This window comes from Centropristis striata, chromosome 2 (assembly GCF_030273125.1).
Source record: "Centropristis striata isolate RG_2023a ecotype Rhode Island chromosome 2, C.striata_1.0, whole genome shotgun sequence".
NCBI classification, from domain to species: Eukaryota; Metazoa; Chordata; class Actinopteri; order Perciformes; family Serranidae; genus Centropristis; species Centropristis striata.
This window is the reverse complement of record NC_081518.1, coordinates 859,811-885,267: the sequence shown is the minus strand read 5'-3', so window position 1 is coordinate 885,267 and position 25,457 is coordinate 859,811. Positions and strand designations below refer to the sequence as shown.

At 35.3% G+C, this 25,457-nt stretch overlaps 1 protein-coding gene across 2 annotated transcripts; it reads right to left on the bottom strand.

The window, feature by feature from the left end:
• Nucleotides 1–216: 216 nt before the first annotated feature.
• Nucleotides 217–24,906, bottom strand: kars1 (lysyl-tRNA synthetase 1). Of its 2 annotated transcripts, XM_059356151.1 has the most exons (15): nucleotides 24,751–24,883; nucleotides 23,215–23,386; nucleotides 21,925–22,060; nucleotides 19,129–19,294; nucleotides 17,934–18,027; nucleotides 15,944–16,130; nucleotides 13,205–13,330; nucleotides 11,526–11,645; nucleotides 10,431–10,593; nucleotides 4,872–5,045; nucleotides 4,174–4,259; nucleotides 4,000–4,085; nucleotides 3,784–3,910; nucleotides 2,934–3,077; nucleotides 217–882 (listed from the first exon to the last, which is right to left on the bottom strand). In XM_059356151.1, the coding sequence occupies exons 2-15, from the start codon at nucleotides 23,358–23,360 to the stop codon at nucleotides 808–810; spliced, it is 1,830 nt and encodes a 609-aa protein (XP_059212134.1). In that variant the 5' UTR covers nucleotides 23,361–23,386; nucleotides 24,751–24,883; the 3' UTR covers nucleotides 217–807. The 2 variants fall into 2 exon arrangements, with proteins under 2 accessions (XP_059212134.1, XP_059212143.1); XM_059356160.1 differs by lacking the exon at nucleotides 23,215–23,386 and having other exon boundaries at nucleotides 24,751–24,906.
• Between the last annotated feature and the right edge of the window lie 551 nt (nucleotides 24,907–25,457).

The following is a 25,457-nucleotide window of genomic DNA, read 5'->3' as shown; positions in this document are numbered from 1 at the left end:
TATAAAGTTTAATATTTGGAAATATTAGCAAAGTACAAGTACCTCAAAATACTACTACTTAAGTAAGTACTTGAGTAAATGTACTTAGTTACTTTCCACCACTGGGGGCGCCACACTTAAAATATTAACTCTCCGTTCCCTGGATCGTTTATACAATTTTCTTAAGATTCAAACAGAACATCTCTGCATAGACCAGAAAAATGACAAGACAGCGAGCAGCGTTGATTCATAGTCACTTTATTCAGACATACCCTTTTTAATCTTCCTGGCAGGAGAATATTGAATATGTGGAGTAATAGCTTGAAAAACCTCAGACAGGAAATACAAGGAGGACCTGATAAAACAGATGAATATACTTAAAATATCAGAGGTGCTCAGGCTTCGTTGTGTTGTGTCTCTGCTTTATATTTGGTTGTCAGAATCAAAAACCCCTTCAAGTATCTCAAAGTATATTCAAAAATATTATCCAAGTTTGCATACAACAACAGCAGATCAACACATGAATGACTTCCTGATCAAAACCATCCGTTTACTGTCTGGATGACAAACAATGAGGATTAAAATGTCCCCGTAGAGTCAAACAAGGAGGACGCAGCAAATATGAGCGCAAAAGTGTAAGAAATACAAAAAAAAAAAGAAGCATTCGTCATTGTTTTACTGTTTAAACTGGTGATTTCCCTCCATGACAGACCAACATTGATAAAACAGAAAAGCTGCAGGCTCCACTGGTGACCACAGTGAGGTAACGGCTTCTTTTCCATACGGACGCCTGCACAGATCTGAGGGGACAGGTCAGACGTGGCGTCGTTAGACGGAGGTTCCTTCTGTGGGCGCCGACGTCTTGTTGTCGTCAGGCTTCATGGCTGGAAACAGCAACACCTCCTGGTGAAGGAACAAAAGACTGTCAGCGGAGGGTTCCTCTCTTACAGCACGAACAGGAAAGAAAGAGACGACTCTACCTGACAGACAATAAAAAGGGCTGATTCAACTACCGGGCAATACCCAGAATGAGGCGGTCTCACTCGCCGAAACGCCTCTAATCTGGACACGAGCCGTCCAGAGCGGACTTTTGTCAGGACTTTTTTAGTCCCTGTAGTAGAGCAGGGTCTTTTTTCTCCCCTATAAAAAGCCTGGTTGCTGATTGGATAGAACGCTAAACAGGATGTGACGTAGTACTCTATACAACACGCAACATTTGTAAAAGCCGGTGAAGCAGTGTTGCCAACTTAGCGACTATGTTGCTGAATTTAGCAACTTTTCAGACCCCCTTAGAGACTATTTTTCAAGAAAGCGACTGGAGACAAATCCAGATACTTTTTCTTACTCTTCTTAATGTTAAGAGCCTCCATTAGTGGCAGTTAGCTCTGTAGCAGTACAGTGTGTATGTGCTAACAGGCTAACAGTTAGCTCTGTAGCGGTACAGTGTGTATGTGCTAACAGGCTAACAGTTAGCTCTGTAGCAGTACAGTGTGTATGTGCTAACAGGCTAACAGTTAGCTCTGTAGCGGTACAGTGTGTATGTGCTAACAGGCTAACAGTTAGCTCTGTAGCAGTACAGCGTGTATGTGCTAACAGGCTAACAGTTAGCTCTGTAGCAGTACAGTGTGTATGTGCTAACAGGCTAACAGTTAGCTCTGTAGCGGTACAGTGTGTATGTGCTAACAGGCTAACAGTTAGCTCTGTAGCGGTACAGTGTGTATGTGCTAACAGTTAGCTCTGTAGCGGTACAGTGTGTATGTGCTAACAGGCTAACAGTTAGCTCTGTAGCAGTACAGTGTGTATGTGCTAACAGGCTAACAGTTAGCTCTGTAGCAGTACAGTGTGTATGTGCTAACAGGCTAACAGTTAGCTCTGTAGCAGTACAATGTGTATGTGCTAACAGGCTAACAGTTAGCTCTGTAGCAGTACAGTGTGCATGTGCTAACAGGCTAACAGTTAGCTCTGTAGCAGTACAGTGTGCATGTGCTAACAGGCTAACAGTTAGCTCTGTAGCAGTACAGTGTGTATGTGCCAAAAGGGCTAACAGCTAGCTCTGTAGCAGTACAGTGTGTATGTGCTAACAGGCTAACAGTTAGCTCTGTAGCAGTACAGTGTGTATGTGCTAACAGGCTAACAGTTAGCTCTGTAGCAGTACAGTGTGTATGTGCTAACAGGCTAACAGTTAGCTCTGTAGCAGTACAGTGTGTATGTGCTAACAGGCTAACAGTTAGCTCTGTAGCAGTACAGTGTGTATGTGCTAACACGCTAACAGTTAGCTCTGTAGCGGTACAGTGTGTATGTGCTAACAGGCTAACAGTTAGCTCTGAAGCAGTACAGTGTGTATGTGCTAACAGTTAGCTCTGTAGCAGTACAGTGTGTATGTGTGTGGCCTGAGACTTTAGAGAGGGCGTGGCCTGAGACTTTAGAGAGGGCGTGGCCTGAGACTTTAGAGAGGGCGTGGCCTGAGACTTTAGAGAGGACGTGGCCTGAGACTTTAGAGAGGGCGTGGCCTGAGACTTTAGAGAGGGCGTGGCCTGAGACTTTAGAGAGGGCGTGGCCTGAGACTTTAGAGAGGGCGTGGCCTGAGACTTTAGAGGGGGCGTGGCCTGAGACTTTAGAGGGGGCGTGGCCTGAGACTTTAGAGAGGGCGTGGCCTGAGACTTTAGAGAGGGCGTGGCCTGAGACTTTCCCAGTGGACACTCTTCCCCCTAAAGGAAACACGGCTTTGTGTGTGTAAACAAGGCAAGAAATCTGCTTTCCTGACGAGGTAATCTCTCTAACCTATTGTTCCCTTTAATCATGTTTTCTGTTGCGTTTCAGTCTGAACTAAGCCTAAAGTTCAAGGTAGGTATAGGCGCATTTTCAATAGGTACTTTTCCCTCCCTCCGCCCAAGACTACACAACATCAACCACAACACGGCCGTTGATTATCTGCATTGATCGGCCATCTTTACCTTGATGTTGTTGGAGTCGGTGAGGAACATGGTGAGGCGGTCGATGCCCATCCCCCAGCCGGCGGTGGGCGGCAGGCCGTATTCAAGAGCTGTGCAGAAGGTCTCATCAATGAACATGGCTTCATCATCTCCCTCAGCTTTGGCCTGGAAACAAGAGGAAACATTAGTAACATGCACAGATCTGCTGTTAGGAGCCTGAACCTTTAGACCAGGAGTCCTCAAATGGGGGTACGCGTCCCTCAGGGGGTACGTGAGATTTAAAATATACATTTAAAAAGTAGCATGCATGTAAAAATCCTTTAAAAATAATTATCTAATACATATTTTAGAAAACACCTTAACATTTTTTTATGTGCACAAATCTTTATTTATAATTAAGTTAATTATTTCATTTCTTTTCATTTCTAAATAGTTGAAGAGACCAAACAAATGAGCAGTGTTTTGCACATTTATGGAGTTTTAAATGGTTCATTTTGTAGTTTTAAATGGTTCATTTTATAGTTTTAAATGGTGCTATGGTCACTGGTTTTACTACATTAGTTTGAATCACTACATTTAAGTGATGAGAAATATTTGCAATAAATTTAGTCATGGATTATTAACATTTAAAATGTTTGAAATAGTTTTTTTGTTTTCAAATGTTTCATTTATTAAACTTTGGAACTGATAAACACAGAAAATTCAGACACTGAAGGCACAGCGTTCTGTTTTTAAGGGGTTTTTTTGCCCTGGTTAGGGGGAACTTGGCTGAAAACATATTTCACAGGAGGAACATCAGTGAAAAAAGGTTTAGAACTTCTGTTTTAGACGATGCAGCAGAAGATAAAGCTGTTTCTGCTGGTTTACCCACCAGGGCTTGCTGCTCGAAGAGCTCCCTTTGTCGGATCGGATCATTCAACTCAGTGTAAGCGTTGCAGATCTCCTTCTTCATCACAAAGAGCTCGAAGCGCTCCGTCAGGCCTTTCTCTGATCTGTGCCTGCAACCACGGACACAAGAGTCACTATGAACCTCAGCAAAACACATTAAAAAGATAAAAATATGAGGCTGAAACAAGGCGTTTCTCACCATTTTGCTAAGGGGCTCATGATCTGAGGGTGGTCACAGATGAAGGTGGGGTTGATACACGTCACCTCCAGGAAATCTCCAACCAGCTGTGTGTGGAGGGAGAGTCATTAGTAAAAGGCTGTAAAATAACACAAGAAAAGGGAATAAACAGGTGATGTTTTATCAGTGGAGCACCTTGTCGAGGAGGCGGGCGGTGGTTCTGGGTGGAGGACACTCAACTCCTTTCTTTGCACACAACTCGTCAAAGAATTTACGCGTCTCTGGAGGAAAAAAAGGGTAAAAGAGAAACATAAAGAAAAAACAGAACATTTGTGATTGACACAGCAAAAGAGAAAGAGTGAGAAAAAACATCTAAATAGACATAAAGGCTTCAAAACATCAACCCGAAGAAAAAAAAAAAGAAAACGACAAAAAGCTTCTTCCACATTTCAGAGAAAAGAAGCTTCTCACACAAAATCTATTTAAAATGGTGCAATATGTTTTATTTTTACTGTAGAACATGTGCAATAGGTTTTATTTTTACTGTAGAACATGTGCAATAGGTTTTATTTTTACTGTAGAACATGTGCAATAGGTTTTATTTTACTGTAGAACATGTGCAATAACTTTTTTCTCTGTGTGACATGTGCAATAGGTTTTTCCTTTACTATGTGTCTGTTTACAGTTCTTTACTTTTGTGATTTGTGTGATTTCCTTTTTTTCGTTTGTTTGTTTGATGCCTTGTTGGTTATTTATTTAATATTTATCTTTTTTGCACTGACGGGAGAGCTGTGCCTCAATATCGTCATATTTTTTTATACTATTGTGCAATGACAATAAAGCCTCTATTCTATTCTATTTCTACATTTTTCTACATTTCTGCAGGTCCTCACCGTCGCTGTCGTAGCTGTCGCTGGGAGGGAACTTGACGCCCATGATCTTCTCCAGGTCGTGAGTCATGCTCACTCTCCTGAACGGAGGAGTGAAGTCGATCTCCTGGGCCGGACCCTCGGGACCATCAGGGTGGTACGTCACCTTATAACCTCCAGTCACATGCTTCACCATTCCTGGAGAGAAAACAGAGGAACCAAAGAGTCAGGAGAGCAGCTGTTACTGTTGTTCATTCAACACATTTCATGACATGACACATTTTCCGACGCTGTAGGAATAAAGAATATATTCGGATTGGCTGAGTCTCTAAATTATGACCGGGTTATTTAAGTTCAAACTGAAGGGATGTGTAGGAGTTCAGCTCAGGCCTGGGCTGTGATGAGAAGCAAGATAGGGAGGAGAGGAAGGATCAAAGCTTTAAATAAACTATTTATTTGTTAAATTTTCCTTTTTCTGGTCATTTTGTATCTTTTTTTGTCATTTTGTGTCTGTGTTTCTTTTTTGTGTTTGTATTTCTGTGTTTTTATCTGTGTTCTTTTTAATTTTTTGTGTGTTTTTATGTGTTTGTATGTGTTTAATATGTGTTTTTTTATGTGTGTTTAAAAAAATAAAATGTTTTTGGTGTATTTTTTTTTGTAATTTTGTGTGTGTTTTCAGCAGACAACAAACACACACATAGATTTAAAGGTCAAGGAGATGTCAAATCCTCGGATGCTCGGTTAAGGGGGGCAACAGAAAACATCCCACAAAAATTGACCAATTGCGTTAAAAAGCCCGACCAAATGTTCGGGGTTGGCCCAACCCAAGAAGAGGAGTGTGACATTTGTTATCACTCTGCAATGTGTGGGAGGCTTTAAAAGCCCTGCTCTAACAACGTGAATGCCTCCCAGGAAAAAAAAGTACATTTTAACTTAAATGCATCAATCTTGTGCACTTTGAGAGCTAAACACAAACAGCAAACACCTCACACAACGTTTATCACAGTCAGGAGACACCATGACATAGGATCTTTATCTCTGGAGAATTAGTTTTTTCAGTCAATAGCCCAAATTTGGTGCCTCTAACACGACTAATGCCACTATTCCATCATATACACTGATCTTATTATTGCAGATTTTAATGAATTATTGTAAAGTAGAATAAAAGGTTCTTGTATGTTTTATTTAAGGCGTCTTATTTTGACAGTCTTCTTGTAAATTCTGTGGTGGATTCTGTTAACACATCCATGTGCTCTTATTCTGAAAGCTGCATGTGTTTAGCGACAGGAAGTAATTCAGATCGTTATTCACAGTTAAGCTTTTTGTGATTAAAGCAACATTAATTGTAAGCTAACGTTAGCTCGCGGCTACCAAACGGTGCAGCAGTGTGTTTGGACCTCGGTGAACCAGCTCGGTGTATTCAGCTCTTGTGTAAGTGTGTGAATGCGTTAGGGTGGTCACAATACTAAAATTTTCAACTCGATACCGACACTCAGGAAAATATTTGATACTGGATACCATTTTCGAAACCACAAGGATAAAAACAAAGACCCCAAAATTTAACAGACATATTAAAAATGAAAACATGCAACTTGTAAAAATGAACAGAACCACAGGTTAAATATTTATAATAAAAAACAAGTTGTGCAAAAAGAAACTGCAACTATGATAACAAGCTTCAGGTCTGAGGTAGTGCAACAAATAAATAAATACAATAAACAATAACAATTAGAACAATATTTTGAGGTTGTATGGTTTAGCTGCTTAATAAGTTGTTGGATCGATACTTTTGAAAATGAGTATTGTATCCGGATACAACGTGTTAGTATCGATACTTCTTTGAGTATCAATACTTTTGACAACCCTAGAACGCGTCTCATGTCTCGGAGGAGGACGGAGAGGTGGGCGGGGCTTAGACTGACTGACAGATCACAGACACTTATATAGAACTTTATATCGTGAAAAGTGTAAATATACTTTAAGTAGCTTGAAATGTGACTTTAGCGCGGCAGATTAGCCTCTAGCGGGTCGCCACAGTCTGGGTCATTAACAGGAATCTGCAGGTCTGAGAGAGCAGACGAGAACTGAACACGTCAAACATGACAGAAATGACACGCCGTCGTGTAAATAAAATAAATAACATAAGGCTGTTTAGTTTGTTTAATAAAAGGACCAGATATAGAGCTGTTCTATAGGAAAGATAACCTTAAATACCCCCAATATAATGGTAGGGAAACACTGATTAGCTTCCATCCAGCTGATTCCAGGCTTCATTCTTAGAGTTTTAATGTTTAATATTCTCCTGATCCCAAACTGACTCATTACTGTTTCTGCTTCCTCTTATTAACCCATAGGAACCTATGGTGACACCCGTGTAACAAACACTTTAAATCTTCCAGAATCTCCCATATTCAGAACAGAAATGTGAAAAAGCGGCTAATTTCAAAAAACTTATTTGTTACTGACCATAATTCCTGAACAAATTAAAGCCACATTTTTATATATATATATATATATATATATATATATATATATATATATATATATGTTATGGAGATGTAAACAAAAATAATAATCTATTTATTATTGATTTATTCTTATTTTGTAACTTAAAAACAAATCTGACAAAAAAATGATTGTTAAACAGCACTATTAATGTCACAATTTTGATAAATGTTGTGGAGATGCAAAGAAAAAGGCACATTTGTGTCTCTGTAAGCAGAAAATGTGTCTAGTTTTTGTATTTGAAAATAAGAAATATCATAAACATAAATACCATAAACGCCCAATGTATCGTATATGTCACATCACAGATCTTTGACATTTAGGAGTAGTTTTATTATTATTATTTAAAACATCATTATGTGTTCTATGTGTCCTCTTGGTCTGTGGTATATCCCCCATAATGTTCCTTTAAGGATTATGGGTCTGGGTTCTTCTTATTAAAGTGGAACCAGTTCTGCTGATGCAGCTCTCAGAGACTTTCTTCACCTGAACTGAACTCCTGTAGTGTGTTCAGCTATCAATCAACATTTACAGTTTATTCTTGTCTGAAGGAGATTTTCCTGAGGAATGCAGCCTGACATGCTCTGCTGCTCTATTATCTGCTTCCTGACGGTTTGATTAAGGTGTGCTAGATTACAGGGAAGAGCTGACAAACAGGATATATAAACCGCAGCAAAGGGAATCTTGTCTCAGCTTGTCTCTCCATTCTGCTTTTGATTTATTAATTTATATTTTTTACATTTCCTGCTTTCTATTAGTGATGTGTCAGTCGCCAACAAACAGCTTCAAAGAGCTGACTCTTTTAGGTCAACCATGGGAGCCTTATTTTTAAATAAACAATTTTTTTGTTAACTTTTCCTTTTTCTGGTCATTTTGTATCTTTTTGTGTCTTTTTTTAGTCATTTTGTCTCTTTTTTTAGTCATTTTGTCTCTTTTTTTAGTCATTTTGTGTCTTTTTTGGGCATTTTGTGTCTTTTTTGGGCATTTTGTGTTTCTTTTGTTCATTTTGTGTCTTTTTTTGTTCATTTTGTGTCTTTTTTTGGTCATTTTGTGTCTTTTTTTGGTCATTTTGTGTCTTTTTTTGGTCATTTTGTGTCTTTTTTTGGTCATTTTGTGTCTTCTTTTGGTCATTTTGTGTCTTCTTTTGGTCATTTTGTGTCTTCTTTTGGTCATTTTGTGTCTTCTTTTGGTCATTTTGTGTCTTCTTTTAGTCATTTTGTGTCTTCTTTTAGTCATTTTGTGTCTTCTTTTAGTCATTTTGTGTCTTCTTTTGGTCATTTTGTGTCTTCTTTTGGTCATTTTGTGTCTTCTTTTGGTCATTTTGTGTCTTCTTTTGGTCATTTTGTGTCTTCTTTTAGTCATTTTGTGTCTTCTTTAAGTCATTTTGTGTCTTCTTTTAGTCATTTTGTGTCTTCTTTTGGTCATTTTGTGTGTTCTTTTGGTCATTTTGTGTCTTCTTTTGGTCATTTTGTGTCTTCTTTTGGTCATTTTGTGTCTTCTTTTAGTCATTTTGTGTCTTCTTTTAGTCATTTTGTGTCTTTTAGTCATTTTGTGTCTTCTTTTAGTCATTTTGTGTCTTCTTTTAGTCATTTTGTGTCTTCTTTGGGCATTTTGTGTCTTCTTTGGGCATTTTGTGTCTTCTTTTAGTCATTTTGTGTCTTCTTTTAGTCATTTTGTGTCTTCTTTTAGTCATTTTGTGTCTTCTTTTAGTCATTTTGTGTCTTCTTTTGGTCATTTTGTGTCTTCTTTTGGTCATTTTGTGTCTTCTTTTGGTCATTTTGTGTCTTCTTTTGGTCATTTTGTGTCTTCTTTTGGTCATTTTGTGTCTTCTTTTAGTCATTTTGTGTCTTCTTTTAGTCATTTTGTGTCTTCTTTTAGTCATTTTGTGTCTTCTTTTAGTCATTTTGTGTCTTCTTTTGGTCATTTTGTGTCTTCTTTTGGTCATTTTGTGTCTTCTTTTGGTCATTTTGTGTCTTCTTTTAGTCATTTTGTGTCTTCTTTTAGTCATTTTGTGTCTTCTTTTAGTCATTTTGTGTCTTCTTTTAGTCATTTTGTGTCTTCTTTTGGTCATTTTGTGTCTTCTTTTGGTCATTTTGTGTCTTCTTTTGGTCATTTTGTGTCTTCTTTTAGTCATTTTGTGTCTTCTTTTAGTCATTTTGTGTCTTCTTTTAGTCATTTTGTGTCTTCTTTTGGTCATTTTGTGTCTTCTTTTAGTCATTTTGTGTCTTCTTTTAGTCATTTTGTGTCTTCTTTTGGTCATTTTGTGTCTTCTTTTGGTCATTTTGTGTCTTCTTTTGGTCATTTTGTGTCTTCTTTTGGTCATTTTGTGTCTTCTTTTTGTGTCTTCTTTTGGTCATTTTGTGTCTTCTTTTAGTCATTTTGTGTCTTCTTTTAGTCATTTTGTGTCTTCTTTTGGTCATTTTGTGTCTTCTTTTGGTCATTTTGTGTCTTCTTTTGGTCATTTTGTGTCTTCTTTTAGTCATTTTGTGTCTTTTAGTCATTTTGTGTCTTCTTTTAGTCATTTTGTGTCTTCTTTTAGTCATTTTGTGTCTTCTTTGGGCATTTTGTGTTTCTTTTGTTCATTTTGTGTCTTCTTTTAGTCATTTTGTGTCTTCTTTTAGTCATTTTGTGTCTTCTTTTAGTCATTTTGTGTCTTCTTTTAGTCATTTTGTGTCTTCTTTTAGTCATTTTGTATTTTTTTTAAGTCATTTTGTGTCTTCTTTGATCATTTTGTGTTCTTTTTTTGTGTTTGTATTTCTGTGTTTTAATCTGTGTTCTTTTTAATTTTTTTGTGTGTTTTTGTGTGTTTTTATGGGTTTTTTGTAAAAAAATTAATAATGTTTTTGGTGTATTTTTTTTTTAATTTTGTGTGTGTTTTTGGTGTTCATAATGTTGATCCAGTAAGTCAAAATAAAAATAATAATCAGGTCATATAGGTGAGGTTGTGCTGAAAACAATGATACCAACATGTCATGGTGAAGATCTTTAAGTGGTTTATACAGAATGAAGGAAAAGGAGTCAGAAACTGACAAAATCGCCCCAAACTCCGAAGCGTTAACAGTTTGAGCTTTAACTGACCTGAGAGGAGTTTCTCTGTGATGTCCATCAGGTCGCTGTAGTCTGCGTAGGCCATGTAGAACTCACAGGTGGTGAACTCTGGGTTATGGGTCAGATCGATGCCTTCGTTCCTGAACTGACGACCGATCTCATAAACTCTGTCCATCCCACCGACCACCAGCATCTGGAGGAGACACCACGTGTTGTTAATATATAAACATTTCACAAATACCTTAAATTACAGTGAAGAACACGAAAATTGGATGGATAGATAGAAAGGTTAAAAAAAAACACCTCGACCAAGTGTAAAGTGTTATTTTCGCTTCTTTTTGCAGATATTTTCAAATTCTGCAGCGTGCATTCATCATTTTAATGTAATGTTTTATGTTTGTTTTTTTGTGTATTTTGTTGTGAGTTTTTTGTATTTTGTGTGTTTTTTGTGATATTTTGTATGTGTTTTTTATGTGTGTTTGTTGTAACTTTTTTTTGTGTGGTTTTTGTAAAAAAAAAAAAAAAAAAAAAGTGTGTTTTGAGTGTTTATGTGCCTTTTTTGTTTAAAAAAGTTAAAAACTTAGTCAGAAGATGCACAATTAGAGAGTTCAAGAGACAATAAAAATACAATATAAAATATAAATACAAGGAAATATTACAAATACAAGGAAATATATACTATAATAATGCAGAATTAGTGAATGAAGTGTGTAAAACAGCCATATTCTGTGGTTGGGGTTATGTAGTGGCTCCTTAAAAAAAAGTAATAAAACCTGAATATTTTTTCAATAGTAATAGTGGGGAAAAATATTCAGGTTTTATTACTTTTTTCTTCCTCTTGAAATGAGGCCTAATTTTGAATATTTGACTAAAATTGACCAATAATAATGAAAAACTATTTAAAAAATCATATATCAAGGTTTTGGTCATGAGTTGCCTTAAAGGGTGAATAAAAAAAGTTGGTAATAATTTTTTTCTACACGTCCTAAAACCAGTCTGATGTCCTGGGGTCCTTTAAGACCCCTGAGGAGGACTAACAAGAGTTAAATATTACCTGGAAGAGGTAGATTAGAGAGGAGGAAAAGCTTTTAAAAGTGATAACTGAGTGAAAAGCTTGTTAATGACCTTGTGGTAGAGCTCCGGAGCGATCCTCATGTAGAGGTTCATGTCCAGCTCGTTGTGGTAGGTAACGAAGGGACGAGCCACGGCTCCTCCAGGGATGATGTTCATCATCGGAGTCTCAATCTGGAGGAACAACAACAAATATAATTCAATAATTTATAATAATAATAATACCTCTGAACCACGTCGCTGCGGGGATAGGAACATACATTTTCTTTAAGAGATCGTCAATAATACACTGTTTAACTGTATAAGTATTTTTATTATTATTATTTTGTTTGTTTGTTTTTTTTGTTTTTTGTTTGTTTGTTTTTTGTTTCGTAATTCTCTGCTTTTTTACATCATGGCCAGGGGACTACAGATGAAAACTAGCCTTCTGGCTAACTCTGGCTTTTTTTAACCATGTATAATCATGTGTTTTATGAAATTGCACTGTCCCCTTTTAAATAAACTAATACTAATACTAATTAAAAAGTTATTAAGTTATAAAGTTAAAAAGTTAAAGTCATCGTCTTAATCTGAACCTTCAGTCCTTGAAGGTTTAGAAAGTTCCTGTTTGAAAAAGTAACCAAAACGAAGCTTGAAATTTTGATATATCTTTTTCAAAATCACTTTATTTTTCATGTCTCATTTAAAATACACTCAGGCTACTTTTTGAAAAAAAGTTACATTTAATGAAGACCTAAAATTAAGTGTCTCAAAAAATATATATCACAAAAAAATCACAATATTACAAAGTTGCTGTTTAATATGTAAATGTTTCCTGTGAACAGTTTGTCATCTATATGACTCAATACTTGTTTGACTTGAACTACTGGAACTTTTACTGGACTTTTCATCATATTCTGATTTATTGAGATTCTCCTGCACATACTGCTGTGAAAAACAAGATTACAGTGAGTAAAATGAGAAAAAAAAGCACAAAAAATGCCCTCCAGAGTCCATGAAACCAGCTGCATATCACTTCTTCATGACATGAAAACATAAAAACGAAGCAACATTGAGTCTCCATCAGCTTCCAAATAAAGTTCTGGCTGTAAACTCCATGACAGATTTATTTTGATGATATTCGGCCAAGAAAAACCGGAGATAATGTGAAATATATTTAGTATAAAATATAGAACTAGATATTATCCTCATTTTACCTGTTATATGTTATATTTGCAACCTGTGTTCATATTTGCAACATTTAAAATTCTGTGTATTTTTTATTTTTGTATGTTTTTGTATTTTTGTGATATTTTGTATGTGTTTTTGTAACTTTTGTGTGTATTTTGTATAAAAAAAAGAAAAAGTGTGTTTTGAGTGTTTTTTATGTGCCTTTTTTCAAAAAAGTCAAAAACAGGCACAATTATAGAGTTTAAGAGACAATGAAAATACAATAAAAAATATAAATACAATATTACAAATACAAGGAAATATAATTTAAGATCAGATTTTTCTGTTTCCTTAGTTTTTATCAAGTAAGTCAAAGTTAAAAGTTAATTATCAGGACATAAAAGTGAGGTAACGCTGAAAAAACTGATACCAACGTGGCATGGTGAAGATTTTATAACAGTCTTTTTAACGGACATAATAGCCAAAGATTTCAGAGGGTTAAATGTGAACCAAAATGTATTAGAGCATTTTAAAATATAGGTTTGTGTAAGACAAGATACATTATTCAGCTGATCCGTTCTCACCTCCAGGAATCCCATCTGGTCCAGGAAGCTGCGCAGGTATGTGATGATTTTGGAGCGAGTGATGAACTTTTGCCTCACGTAGTCGTTGAGGATCAGATCCAAGTATCGCTGGCGGAATCGAGTTTCCTTTGAGAGAAAAATAAATAAATAAGAGGTTAGAAAAACTGCTTCAACGTTGGTTATTGCTGCTGTAACCACTGATTGTTCTGTCTTCTTTCTATCAGCACATAAAAAGCAAATAAAAGCAAATTCAATACAATTAACATCGACTTTAACAAATATCACTAAAAGCTCGGTGGTTTTACATTTTTGAGCAACTGTAACTAGGTTATGGGGGGTTTTTTTTAATGGCAAAAAAAGAACAAAAAAATCACGTCTTTTTCTGAGAGCACTTAACTGAAATGAGCAAAAATCTTTCAGGTAGGAAACATCACAAGTAACATCACAATAATGCTAGTAAGATCAGTCCTAAATAAAAATACAGTGATGTCATATATTTAGATGTTTCTTAGTAAAGAGAACAGTAAGGAGACCCAGTTACAATCTATCAATAAATGTAGACATCAATAAGTCATAAATAATCCATGATTAATGTTTGATTAACTAAATGAAGGTTGATAGAGCTGATTATTATAATGGAATAGGACATAAATATATATGATGAATTCATTTCTAAATGTTCCTTTCCTTTATTCTTCCTTATATCTATTTTTACTGTAAAATAGTAACTTTTCATGTGATAAAAACAGAAACTCTTTTTCAGCTTTGTGAGGGGCATTTTGTGGGGTTTTCTCTTCTTCTTTTTGTTGTTGTTGTTGTTTTCAACACAAACCACTGAGTCACTCACTAGAGCAGCTGGAGCCAAAAGCTGCTTCTCCTCCATTTAGTCAGTTTTTACTAAAAAACTGCTAAAATAATCTAGTTGTAGTCTTGTAAATAGTTTAACAATCTGTCTAAAATCTCAGTGTGAGACTAGAAACTCTAAACACTAAATGTCTTTAGATGGGACCAGGTGGGACACCAGAGTTTTACAGGAGTCTTTTTCAAATCTTTTCAAAGTCTTCTGGTGTGTAGGAAGCATTAGAAAAATACACTTATTATGGGATCAAATGACTTGTTACAGCAGGAAAAGCAGAAGTGTATCTTAAAAAACCTCTCTAGGTGTGCCAGTGTAAAATAACAGGATAGAGTTGTGATGCAACACCACGTGGAGGTTACACCACCGACTCCTCCTTTAGTGGCAGCAGCAGCTCTCACCTGCCATCATGTGTTGAGTCAGAAAACAACTAGGTTGGACTGGTAGCCCAGATTTATGATCTCATCCAGAGCATTAACTCACACTCCACTGAAAACTTAAGGAAGGCCTGGGATTCTGATCTTGGAGTAGTTTTTAGAGACGATCAATGGGACTCCATCTTAAAGCTGATACACACTTCATCTACGTCTGCTAAGCACAGTTTAATCCAACTGAAGGTGGTACATAGAGCTCACTTTACTAAGGCCAGGCTGGCAAAGACCTATCCAAATGCTAACCCACTATGCCCCCGATGTGGAGGTCAGCCAGCAGACTTAAAGCACATGTTCTGGTTGTGTCCGAACCTCTCCACCTTTTGGTTAAGTATTTTTAAAGCTTTTAGTGAGATGTTTGGGATCCAGTTAGATTTTGATCCGATCTGCGCTCTCTTTGGTTTAACATCAGAGAAATGTCGGGCTGTCTAACTAGCTAAAGCCTATTATATATGTAGCTATAGCCTTCACCACACTCCTTGCCAGACGTTTAATACTTTTCAGATGGAAACAACGAGCTCCACTATCCTTTTCTCATTGCATCAAGGAGGTTATGTATTTCTTAAAGCTAGAAAAAAATCAAGTACACACTCAAAGGTTCCTCTCAATCTTTTTTCAAAATATGGAGGCCCTTTCTCGACTTTTATGACTCCTTGCAGGAGCCCCTTGACAATGATTAGGATGGGACTCATACACGACTGATCGCAGCAGTGAACACTCCCCTTTTCTTTTTCTTTTTTTTCCTTTTAAAAAAAAATATTTTTCATTTTTATTATAATTTCTGTTCATTTATTTTTATTTATATATATCTTTATTAGTTAGGTTGCTTTTGTTGTTGTGTTTGCTTCTGTTTTGTTTCTCTCTTCTCCATCTACTTTTGCTTTCCTATTACCTAAATGTGCTTTATGTCCTATGAACCTATGGGAGGGAGCAGATGGGAATAGGGAACTCACTGTATCAACATATTTGCTAAAAACTTCACTTGTACATTTTTGGAGATGTACCGGTACGTGTAAATTGAAGTAATATGCAGATGTTCTGTATTTTTCATCTCTGTGGAATAAAAAAATGTAAAAACCAATAAAACATATTTACAAAAGAAAACAATAGAAACTGCTACAACGGTTGAGACATTCAACTCCATGAACTGAGGAGGATAAAGCTTCTTGCATGTTTTATTTAAGGCGTCTTATTTTGACAGTCTTCTTGTAAATTCTCTGGTGGATTTAACACACTGTGCTCTTATTTTGAAAGCTGCATTGTTTAGCGACAGGAAGTAATGTGTGTGTGTGTGAAATGTGCCACGTGTCTTGGAGGACGGAGAGCTGGGCGGGGTTCGACTGAGTTTGACTGAGTGACAGCAAATTGGGCAACGTAGAAAGGTTGACGGAAGAAGATACAGTTAAGAAATAATGATCCCAGATGTAAGAACTCTCTCTTTCCTGGCGTTACCTTGTCTTTGAGGCCGAAGTGGAGGTGAGGCAGCATGTGCAGACATGGAGACAGCAGAGTCATCTCCACGGGGATGATGCTCAGCTCGCCCTTCTTAGTCTTCCCGGGGTTACCACGGACACCGATGATGTCACCGCGCCGCAGTTTGTTGTTGATCGCCACGAAGGCTTCCTCCGACTTGTAGTTCCTGACAGAGAGAGAGACGAGAAACGGAGATTAAGATGATTTCTGGGGGTCGCCAAATCATTTTGGAAGTCAGCTCTGTCTCCACTGTGTTAAAGTGTTCATGTGTTAATGTGTTTTAGTCTTTTTGGTCACTTGATGTCTTTTTTTGGTCATTTCTGGGATTTTTTTGGTCATTTTGTTTCTCTTTTTGGTAATTTTGTGTCTTTTTTGGAAAGTTTGTGTCTTTTTTTTGGTAATTTTGTGTCTTTTTTGATCATTTTGTGGTCAATTTGTGTCTTTTTTGATCATTTTGTGGTCAATTTGTGTCTTTTTTTGGTCATTTTGTGGTCAATTTGTGTCTTTTTTTGGTCATTTTATGTCTTTTTTGGAAAGTTTGTGTCTTTTTTTGGCAATTGTGTCTTTTTTGGAAAGTTTGTATCTTTTTTTGGTAATTTTGTGTCTTTTTGATCATTTTGTAGTCAATTTGTGTCTTTTTTTGGTCATTTTGTTTCCTTTTTGGTCGTTTTGTGTCTTTTCTTAGTCATTTTGTCTTTTTTTGGTCATTTTGTTTGTTTTTTGGTCATTTTGTTTCTCTTTTTGGTTATTTTGTGTCTTTTTTTTTGGTCATTTTATGTCTTTTTTGGAAAGTTTGTGTCTTTTATTGGTAATTTTGTGTCTTTTTTGATCATTTTGTGGTCAATTTGTGTCTTTTTTTGGTCATTTTGTTTCCTTTTTCGGTCGTTTTGTGTCTTTTCTTAGTCATTTTGTCTTTTTTTGGTCATTTTGTTTCTTTTTTGGGTGATCTGAACTGTGTGTGTGAGATTGTGTTCAGTGAGTGGGGGTCGCGGACAACATGGATGTTAAATTGGGGGTCGCGACTCAAAAAGGTTGAGAACTACTGGATTAACTCATGGTGAAAACAGAGTTGGTACTCTTTATCAGTGGTCAGATTCAAGCTTCTTTCAAAGACTTTCCAGGTAAATGTTCAGTCTTTTCCAGTATCTTCACCTGTTGTAAGCTGCATGTTTTAGATGAGTTCTTACAGACTAAAAGGGGAGATTTCACTGAACCAAACCAACAGAGATGGTGTTACACTTTCAGGAGGAACGCTCTTCATTCAGATAGATACTCATTATTTTACATTAACATGTGATTATCTATAGTCTAGAGATGGATAGAGTCAGATTGAAGAGAAATACAGGAAGAATTTAAAGCATTTACAAGCACTTTATCCAGAATCCTTGAAAATACAACATTTAAATTCAAGCATTTAAGGATTTCAAGCAGCCATATGAACCCTGGATAAACATGGAGCCATGATATACTGAATAACATTTCACTGTAACACTTTATATTAGGGAACACATATTCAACATTAATTAGCTGCTTATTAGCATGTAAATCAGTAACATATTGTCTCTTAATGAGTCATTATTCAGTAGTTATTAATGCCTTATTCTGCATGGCCTTATTATACAACCAGTCAGACATTAACTAAGAGTTTTCCCTCAATAACCGCAGAATTATTGATTATTAGTAGGAAGTAAGGAAGTTGTTGTATCTCTCCCTCCTTTTTATTTTCTCTCTGTACACTTTTTGCGACCTGTATTAGTCTAATATTAGTCTAATATTATTATTATGACCTGACCCTTAGGTCTGTCCTGAACCTAATGTGAGTGGATTTTATTTAACTCTAACCTTCAAGAGTTAATGTATCTACAAAATATTCAACAATCCTCCCATTTGGAATAACAGAGAAGAACAAAAAGAAGAAGATTAAGAAGAAAAAGAGTAAAAAATAGAGACCACAGTCCTCGTTGTGTACCTGGAGTTGGCCATGACTTGCAGCTTGACGCCTTCACCTCGCAGGTCGTAGAAAAGCAGCTTGGCACCAGAAACCCTCTTAGCGTGGACACGACCTAAAGAACAACAACACATACACTACTGGTCAAAAGTTTTAGAATGCCCCAACTTTTCCAGAATTTAATTGAAAATGATGCAGTTTAATGTCTCAGTGTACTCTGAAATTAATGCACATTTGTAACATTTAAAATTCTTTATTAAGCATGATAGTGTTTGGAAAGTTAAAAAAAGATTCAAAATCACATTTTATGTTGAACTAAAGGACTAAAAAAAGACACAAAATGACAAAAAAAGACACAAAATGACAAAATAAGACACCAAAAGACACAAAATGACTAAAAAAAAGACACAAAATGACCAAAAAAAAGACACAAAATGACCAAAAAAAAGACACAAAATGACCAAAAAAGACACAAAATGACTAAAAAGACACAAAATGACAAAAAAAAAGACACAAAATGACCAAAAAAAAAGACACAAAATGACAAAAAAAAGACACAAAATGACCAAAAAAGACACAAAATGACCAAAAAAGACACAAAATGACTAAAAAGACACAAAATGACAAAAAAAAGGACACAAAATGACCAAAAAAAAAGACACAAAATGACAAAAAGACACAAAATGACAATAAAAGACACAAAATGACAAAAAAAAGACACAAAATGATCAAAAAAAGACACAAAATGACCAAAAAAGACACAAAATGACCAAAAAAGACACAAAATGACTAACAAAGACATGAAAAGAATTCAAAAATGGACAAAATAGCCCAAGACTCCATAGAGTTAAGTTGTTAACCCATTTCTTGTTCCCTGAAAAAGGCCTACTTGTATAATTCTGAAATGTACATTATTTTCCAGTTTTGGTTAAGCTTACCTTTTTTTATTTACCTCTGGCAGTTCACCACTTACCTTTGGACCCTTTCAAGCTGTTCATTTGACTTGAACTGCTTGAATTTCAATAAAAAACTGGAAAAATTGGGGTGTTCTAAAACTTTTGACCAGTAGTGTGTATGTATATATATATATATATATATATATATATATATATATATATATATATATATATATATATATCAGAGTTTAACAGCTGATCTACTGCTGGGTCACGCTGCACATGTTTATATGTTTAATATCATAAAGTTTTCCTCCTACCCGACACGTTGAGAACCACATCAGTCAGCTGGTCTCCTGGCTGCAGGTCATTATATTTCTCTATGAAGTCTGTTAGTGACAGGTCCACATGGTACTTGTGAGGGTACGGGTCCTGCTCGGTCCCCTTCAGGTCCTGGATCGCCTGGGTCCGGATCTTGTAGTATTGCTGGTTTAGAGGGAAACAGATTATTAGTATTAACTCTACGGATCCTTCATCCTGCCTGTATTCACCTTAAAACATGTTTAAATACCATGTTGGTATATTTTTCACCTATATGACCTGATAATAATAATAATAGATTTTTTATTCTGACTTACTGGATCAACATTTAGAACCAAAAAGAAACAAAGAAAAACCAACATAAATGTGATCTTGTGATTGTGTGTGATTCTGTCATCAACTCTGGTTTTTATTCTAGTGGGACTCTGTTTGATTTGGCTCTGGTGTGTTTAGAGGAACAATTTTAGTTATTGTGTGTGTTTTTTGGTCATTTTGTTTCTTTTTTTAGTAATTTTGTGTCTTTTTTTGGTCATTTTGTGTCTTTTTTTGGTCATTTTGTGTCTTTTTTTGGTCATTTTGTGTCTTCTGTGTTTTTTGGGGGTAATTTAGTATTTTTTTAAGTCATTTTGTGTCTTTTTTTGGTCATTTTTTGATCATTTTGTGTCTTTTTTTTGTCATTTTGTGTCTTTATTTGATCATTTTGTGTCTTTTTTGATCATTTTGTGTCTTTTTTTGGTCATTTTTTGATCATTTTGTGTCTTTTTTTTGTCATTTTGTGTCTTTTTTTGATCATTTGTCTTCTTTGATCATTTTGTGTCTTTTTTTGATCATTTTGTGTCTTTTTTGATCATTTTGTGTCTTTTTTGATCATTTTGTGTCTTTTTTGATCATTTTGTGTCTTCTGTGTTTTTTGGGGGTAATTTTGTATTTTTTTTTTAGTCATTTTGTGTCTTTTTTTGATCATTTGTCTTCTTTGATCATTTTGTGTCTTTTTTTTTTTATCATTTTGTGTCTTTTTTTTATCATTTTGTGTCTTTTTTTTGGTCGTTTTGTGTCTTTTTTGGTCATTTTGTGTGTCTTTTTTTGGTAATTGTGTCTTTTTTGGTCATTTTGTGTGTTTTTTTGGTCATTTTGTGTGTGTTTTTTGTCATTTTGTGTGTTTTTTAGTCCTTTAGTCCAACATAAAATGTGATTTTGAATCTTTTTTTTATTAACTTTCAAAACACTATCATGCTCAATAAAGAATTGTAAATGTGTCAAATGTGACCAAAGGTGTCAAATCTACCATATAAGAGGGTTCCATCCAGTTCTATCATTTGATACTAAATCTATTTGAGCTTGTCTCCAGTTTTACTTGGTATATCATCATCAAACTGAAACTGGCCTCATGGAGTTTACAGCCAGAACTTTAGAGGTAAATGTACAGTAGGGCTCCACGCTGCTTTGTTTTATACTCTGATGGAGGCAACAAGTCTGGATTATTTGGAGCTTTTGGACTCCACAGGGTTAATATAAAAAGATCAAAATATTAAAGGGTATAACAAGAGTAAGGTATTGTTGTAGAATTCATTGGAAGATATATTAAATCGGGATATATAGCAGTTAAAAATGCATCACGTATGATTTAGTTGTCCAGCAGTCACAGACTCTGAGAGGAAAGTTAAAGGACTCCACTACTTCCTGTTCTTAGTGCTGCTAGATCCAGATAACAGCGGCTCTGATTTAGGAATTCCCGATACACCAGACTGGAACAAAACAGGAAATCATGACATATAAATAGAACCAGGAATAGAAAATTAACTTCACTTTCTGTTTGGATCAAGTTGGATTCCTCCAACTCTGGTTTTTATTCTAGTGGGACTCACTCTATTTTATTTGTGTCTTGTGTGTTTAGCACAACAATTTTGGTTATTTTGTCTTTTTTAGTCATTTTGTGTCTTTTTTTTAGCAATTTTGTGTCTTTTTTAGTCATTTTGTGTCTTTTTTAGTCATTTTGTGTCTTTTTGTTGGTCATTTTGTGTCTTCTGTGGGGTTTTTTGGTCATTTTGTGTCTTTTTTTTAGCAATTTTGTGTCTTTTTGTTGGTCATTTTGTGTCTTTTTGTTGGTCATTTTGTGTCTTTTTTAGTCATTTTGTGTCTTTTTGTTGGTCATTTTGTGTCTTTTTTAGTCATTTTGTGTCTTTTGTGGGGTTTTTTGGTCATTTTGTGTCTTTTTTAGCAATTTTGTCTTTTTGTTGGTCATTGTGTCTTTTTGTTGGTCATTTTGTGTCTTTTTTTTGTCATTTTGTTGGTCATTTTGTGTCTTTTTTTGGTCATTTTGTGTCTTTTTTGGTAATTTTGTGTCTTTCTGTTGGTCGTTTTGTGTCTTTTTGTTGGTCGTTTTGTGTCTTTTTTTGGTCATTTTGTGTCTTTTTTTGGTCATTTTGTGTCTTTTTTAGTCATTTTGTGTCTTTTTTGTCATTTTGTGTCTTTTTGTTGGTCATTTTGTGTCTTTTTTGGTCATTTTGTGTCTTTTTTTGGTCATTTTGTGTCTTTTTTAGTCATTTTGTGTCTTCTGTGGGGTTTTTTGGTCATTTTGTGTCTTTTTTTAGCAATTTTGTCTTTTTGTTGGTCATTGTGTCTTTTTGTTGGTCATTTTGTGTCTTTTTTTGTCATTTTGTCTTTTTTTGGTCATTTTGTGTCTTTTTTTGATACTTTTCATTAAATCCCACACAGGGCTGTTTCTCCCAGGAACTCTTGTCGTCTAGACTTGTTAAGATGTTCCTCGTCAGTCTACGATGAGAGAAAAATCTCACGTTTGGGTCGAGCGTCTCCTCGTCCAGCCCGCAGGCGTTCTGGTCGTTGGCCTCCTTCTTCTGCTCCACCAGCTCTTTGACTTTGGCTTCTTTCTCCGCCGCCTTCTTGTCGGCTTTCATTCGTCTCTTCAGCTCACTGACAAGAAACAAAGAAAGAAAGAGGAATTAAACGTTAAACATGGATGTTCAAACTGTTTTAAATATATATATATATATATATATATATATATATATATATATATACGATTTCCCACATAACCACACTGTAAAATTTGTGTTCTGGTGTTTATAATTACATTGATTTTATAGATTTCTTTTTATCATCAAAAAAAAGTGCTTTACAAATACAATTTATATATATATTTTTTAAAAGTGCCCTTACACTCTCAGCAATAACAAAACACAAAAACAAACGAAAAAACAAACAATAAAAGGGACAAAAATATATTTAAAAATTTTATAATTAGAGCTGCAACAATAATTCGATTAATGGAACAATAATTGATTATTAAATTAATCATCAACTATTTTGATAATCCAATAATTGGTTTGAGCAGTTTTTTTTAAAGACAATAAGTCCAAATTCTCTGATTTCAGCTTCTTCAATGTGAATATTTCTGGTTTCTTTGTTCCTTTATGACAATAAACTGAATATCTCTTTGGTTTGTGGACAAAACAAGAGATTTGAGGACGTCATCTTGTGGTTTGGAGACACTCATTGATATTTTTATACATTTTATTCACCAAACAACTAATAGATTCATCATTTAAATAATCGACAGATTAATTGATAATGAAAATAATAGTTAGTTGCAGCCCTATAAATAATAAAAAAGCTATCATCTATATAACAAAGCCGGTGTTGGTGTTTATAAAATAAAATGTAAAAAAAAGCAAAAGGCCACAAACAAGGCAATGGGCACAATCAACTAATAAGAAGAATGGGGCTCTTTTGGTGGGTTTTGACTATTTTTTATTCTGCCTGTATAAACTTTTAATAATTATTATTATTTTGTACTGGATCAACATTTTGAACACAATAAAATACATAAAAAATGACCAAAAAAAATAACAGAAAAAAACCACCAAAGAAACCCCACAAAAACACACAAAAATATTACAAAAAACACAAAAAAACATACATAAAAGAACACAAAAAAACAACACAAAAAAAAAATGACAAAACAGAAAAGCACACAGTCATGCAGAAAGAAAAGGAAAGGGGACCACATTTATCTCTGATGACAAAAGGTTGGTTGTTTTTCTCATTGGAATGGAAAAGCCACCAACCTTTTGTCACCTCTCCAACGGACCCCGTAAATCTGAGGATCTGGGGCTGCAGCTGTACATGGGGGGCCACATTTTAACCAGTGTCCCCGGAGCCCAAAGGGCCCTCGGCACAGCTGCTGCCTGGCTGCCCTGACCAGACTCAGCATGCTGAGCTACCAGTCAGCCGACACACCTGAGAAAATAGACAATATAATATATAATATATAATATATACAGAGACAATGTGGCTTACTGCGGCCCACCAGGCAGAAATAAACAACTCCACTATACTGCAGCCAGACCCTCGTCTGTGGTAGATAAACATCAGATCTGCTCTACTTTTACTTTCTATTAGCAATAACATAACGATGCTGCTAGCAAGAAAAAGGAAGTCAGGATGGATGAAGAGCAACACAGTTAGCTTCATTTAACTCTATTTATGGAGTTTTGGGCTATTTAATCCATTTCTGAATAAGAAAAACCAACATAAATGTGATCTTGTGATTGTGTGTGATCCTGTCATCAACTCTGGTTTTTATTCTAGTGGGACTCTATTTTATTTGTGTTTGTTTGTGTGTCATTTTGTGCATTTTTTGGTCATTTTGTTTCTTTTTTTAGTCATTTTGTGGGTTTTTTTGGTCATTTTGTGTCTTTTTTTGATCATTTTGTGTATTTTTTTGGTCATTTTGTGTCTTTATTAGTAATTTTGTATTTTTTAAGTCATTTTGTGTCTTTTTTTGGTCATTTTGTGTCTTTTTTTGATCATTTTGTGTCTTTTTTTGATCATTTTGTGTCTTTTTTTGATCATTTTGTGTCTTTTTTTGATCATTTTGTGTCTTTTTTTGGTCATTTTGTGTCTTTTTTTGGTCATTTTGTGTCTTTTTTAGTCCTTTAGTCCAACATAAAATCTTGTTTTTTTACTTTCAAAACACTATGATGCTCAATAAAGAATTTTAAATGTTGCAAATGTTAACAAAGGTGTCAAATCTAACATATAAGAGGGTTCCATCCAGTTCTATCATTTTATACTAAATATATTTGACCTTGTCTCCAATTATACTTGTTTAGCCGTTTTTACTCGCCTTAAACACATAACAACAAAGTGCTCCACCACAGTAGAATGTCACCAATTAATAATAATAATAATAATAATAATAATTAAAAACCTTCCGTTAAAGCCGGTATATCTGACGCTAGAAACAGAAACCAGACAGTTTCAGATCAACGTGTGGAGGACATTTCTCTGACGCTTCTATTGTGGGTGTTGTAGTTTTTCTGCTCAGTAAAAAGAACTACCGCGGTCGGCTGGAACTCCTCCCGAGGACTACAACTACCAACGGACAAACACCGAACTGCATCCTGGGATATGTAGTCGCGTGGCGGGTCTCCATATGGAGCCTTTACTTCGCTCTCATCTTCTGATGCAACGCTCTATAATGCTGCGTAGCCGCGTTATAACGCTCACAACCGCAAACACAACACGTTATGCGTGTGATATAATACATATAAGAGGGGTGTAAAGGGTTAAAATGTGCTGATAGGGAAGAATAATCTCACTTTTTGCTGAGTTTGTCTCCGTCCACCGCTGTCACGTCGGCCATGTTGTCGCTGCGGCGCTCAGAAAGATCAACTGCCGCGAAAACGCGCCGCGAAAACGCGAGAAGTTGATGGTGCGTTTGGGTGACTGTCGGAACTCTGAGTGCTCCTCCTGCTCCCTGTGCTCTGCTTTTATACTCCTCAGCTCTCTCATAAGAAAAGAGAAAGTAAAGATATGTCAGATAATAAACGGTTTGTATGATGCAACTACAACGGAAATTGCATGGATGTTCAAACTTTTTTTTTTTAAACTTCTCTTTATTGGGGGTTTTTCTTTCGTTCACATACAAAAATAAAGAAGGTACATGTCCATTTATGCTTGAAATCAACACGAAAGAGCAGAATGATAGTAGAAAAATAAAAGCAATAAAAAATAAGTCAAGTCAAGTCAAAGTTTATTTATAGAGCACATTTAAAAACAACCTCAGTTGACCAAAGTGCTGTACAGTTATTAAAATAGAATAAATCATACACAAATAGGTATAAATAAAAAACAATGAAAACAATAAAATACTAAAAAACAGTAAAAACAATAAAATAAAATAGAATAAAATAGTAATAAAAACTCAATCCAAAACAGTGTTAGAGATAAAAAAAAAAAAAGACAAATAAAAGGGTAAAAAAAAAAAAAAAAACCTAGGTGGAGTCAAATCAAATATCAAAACAAA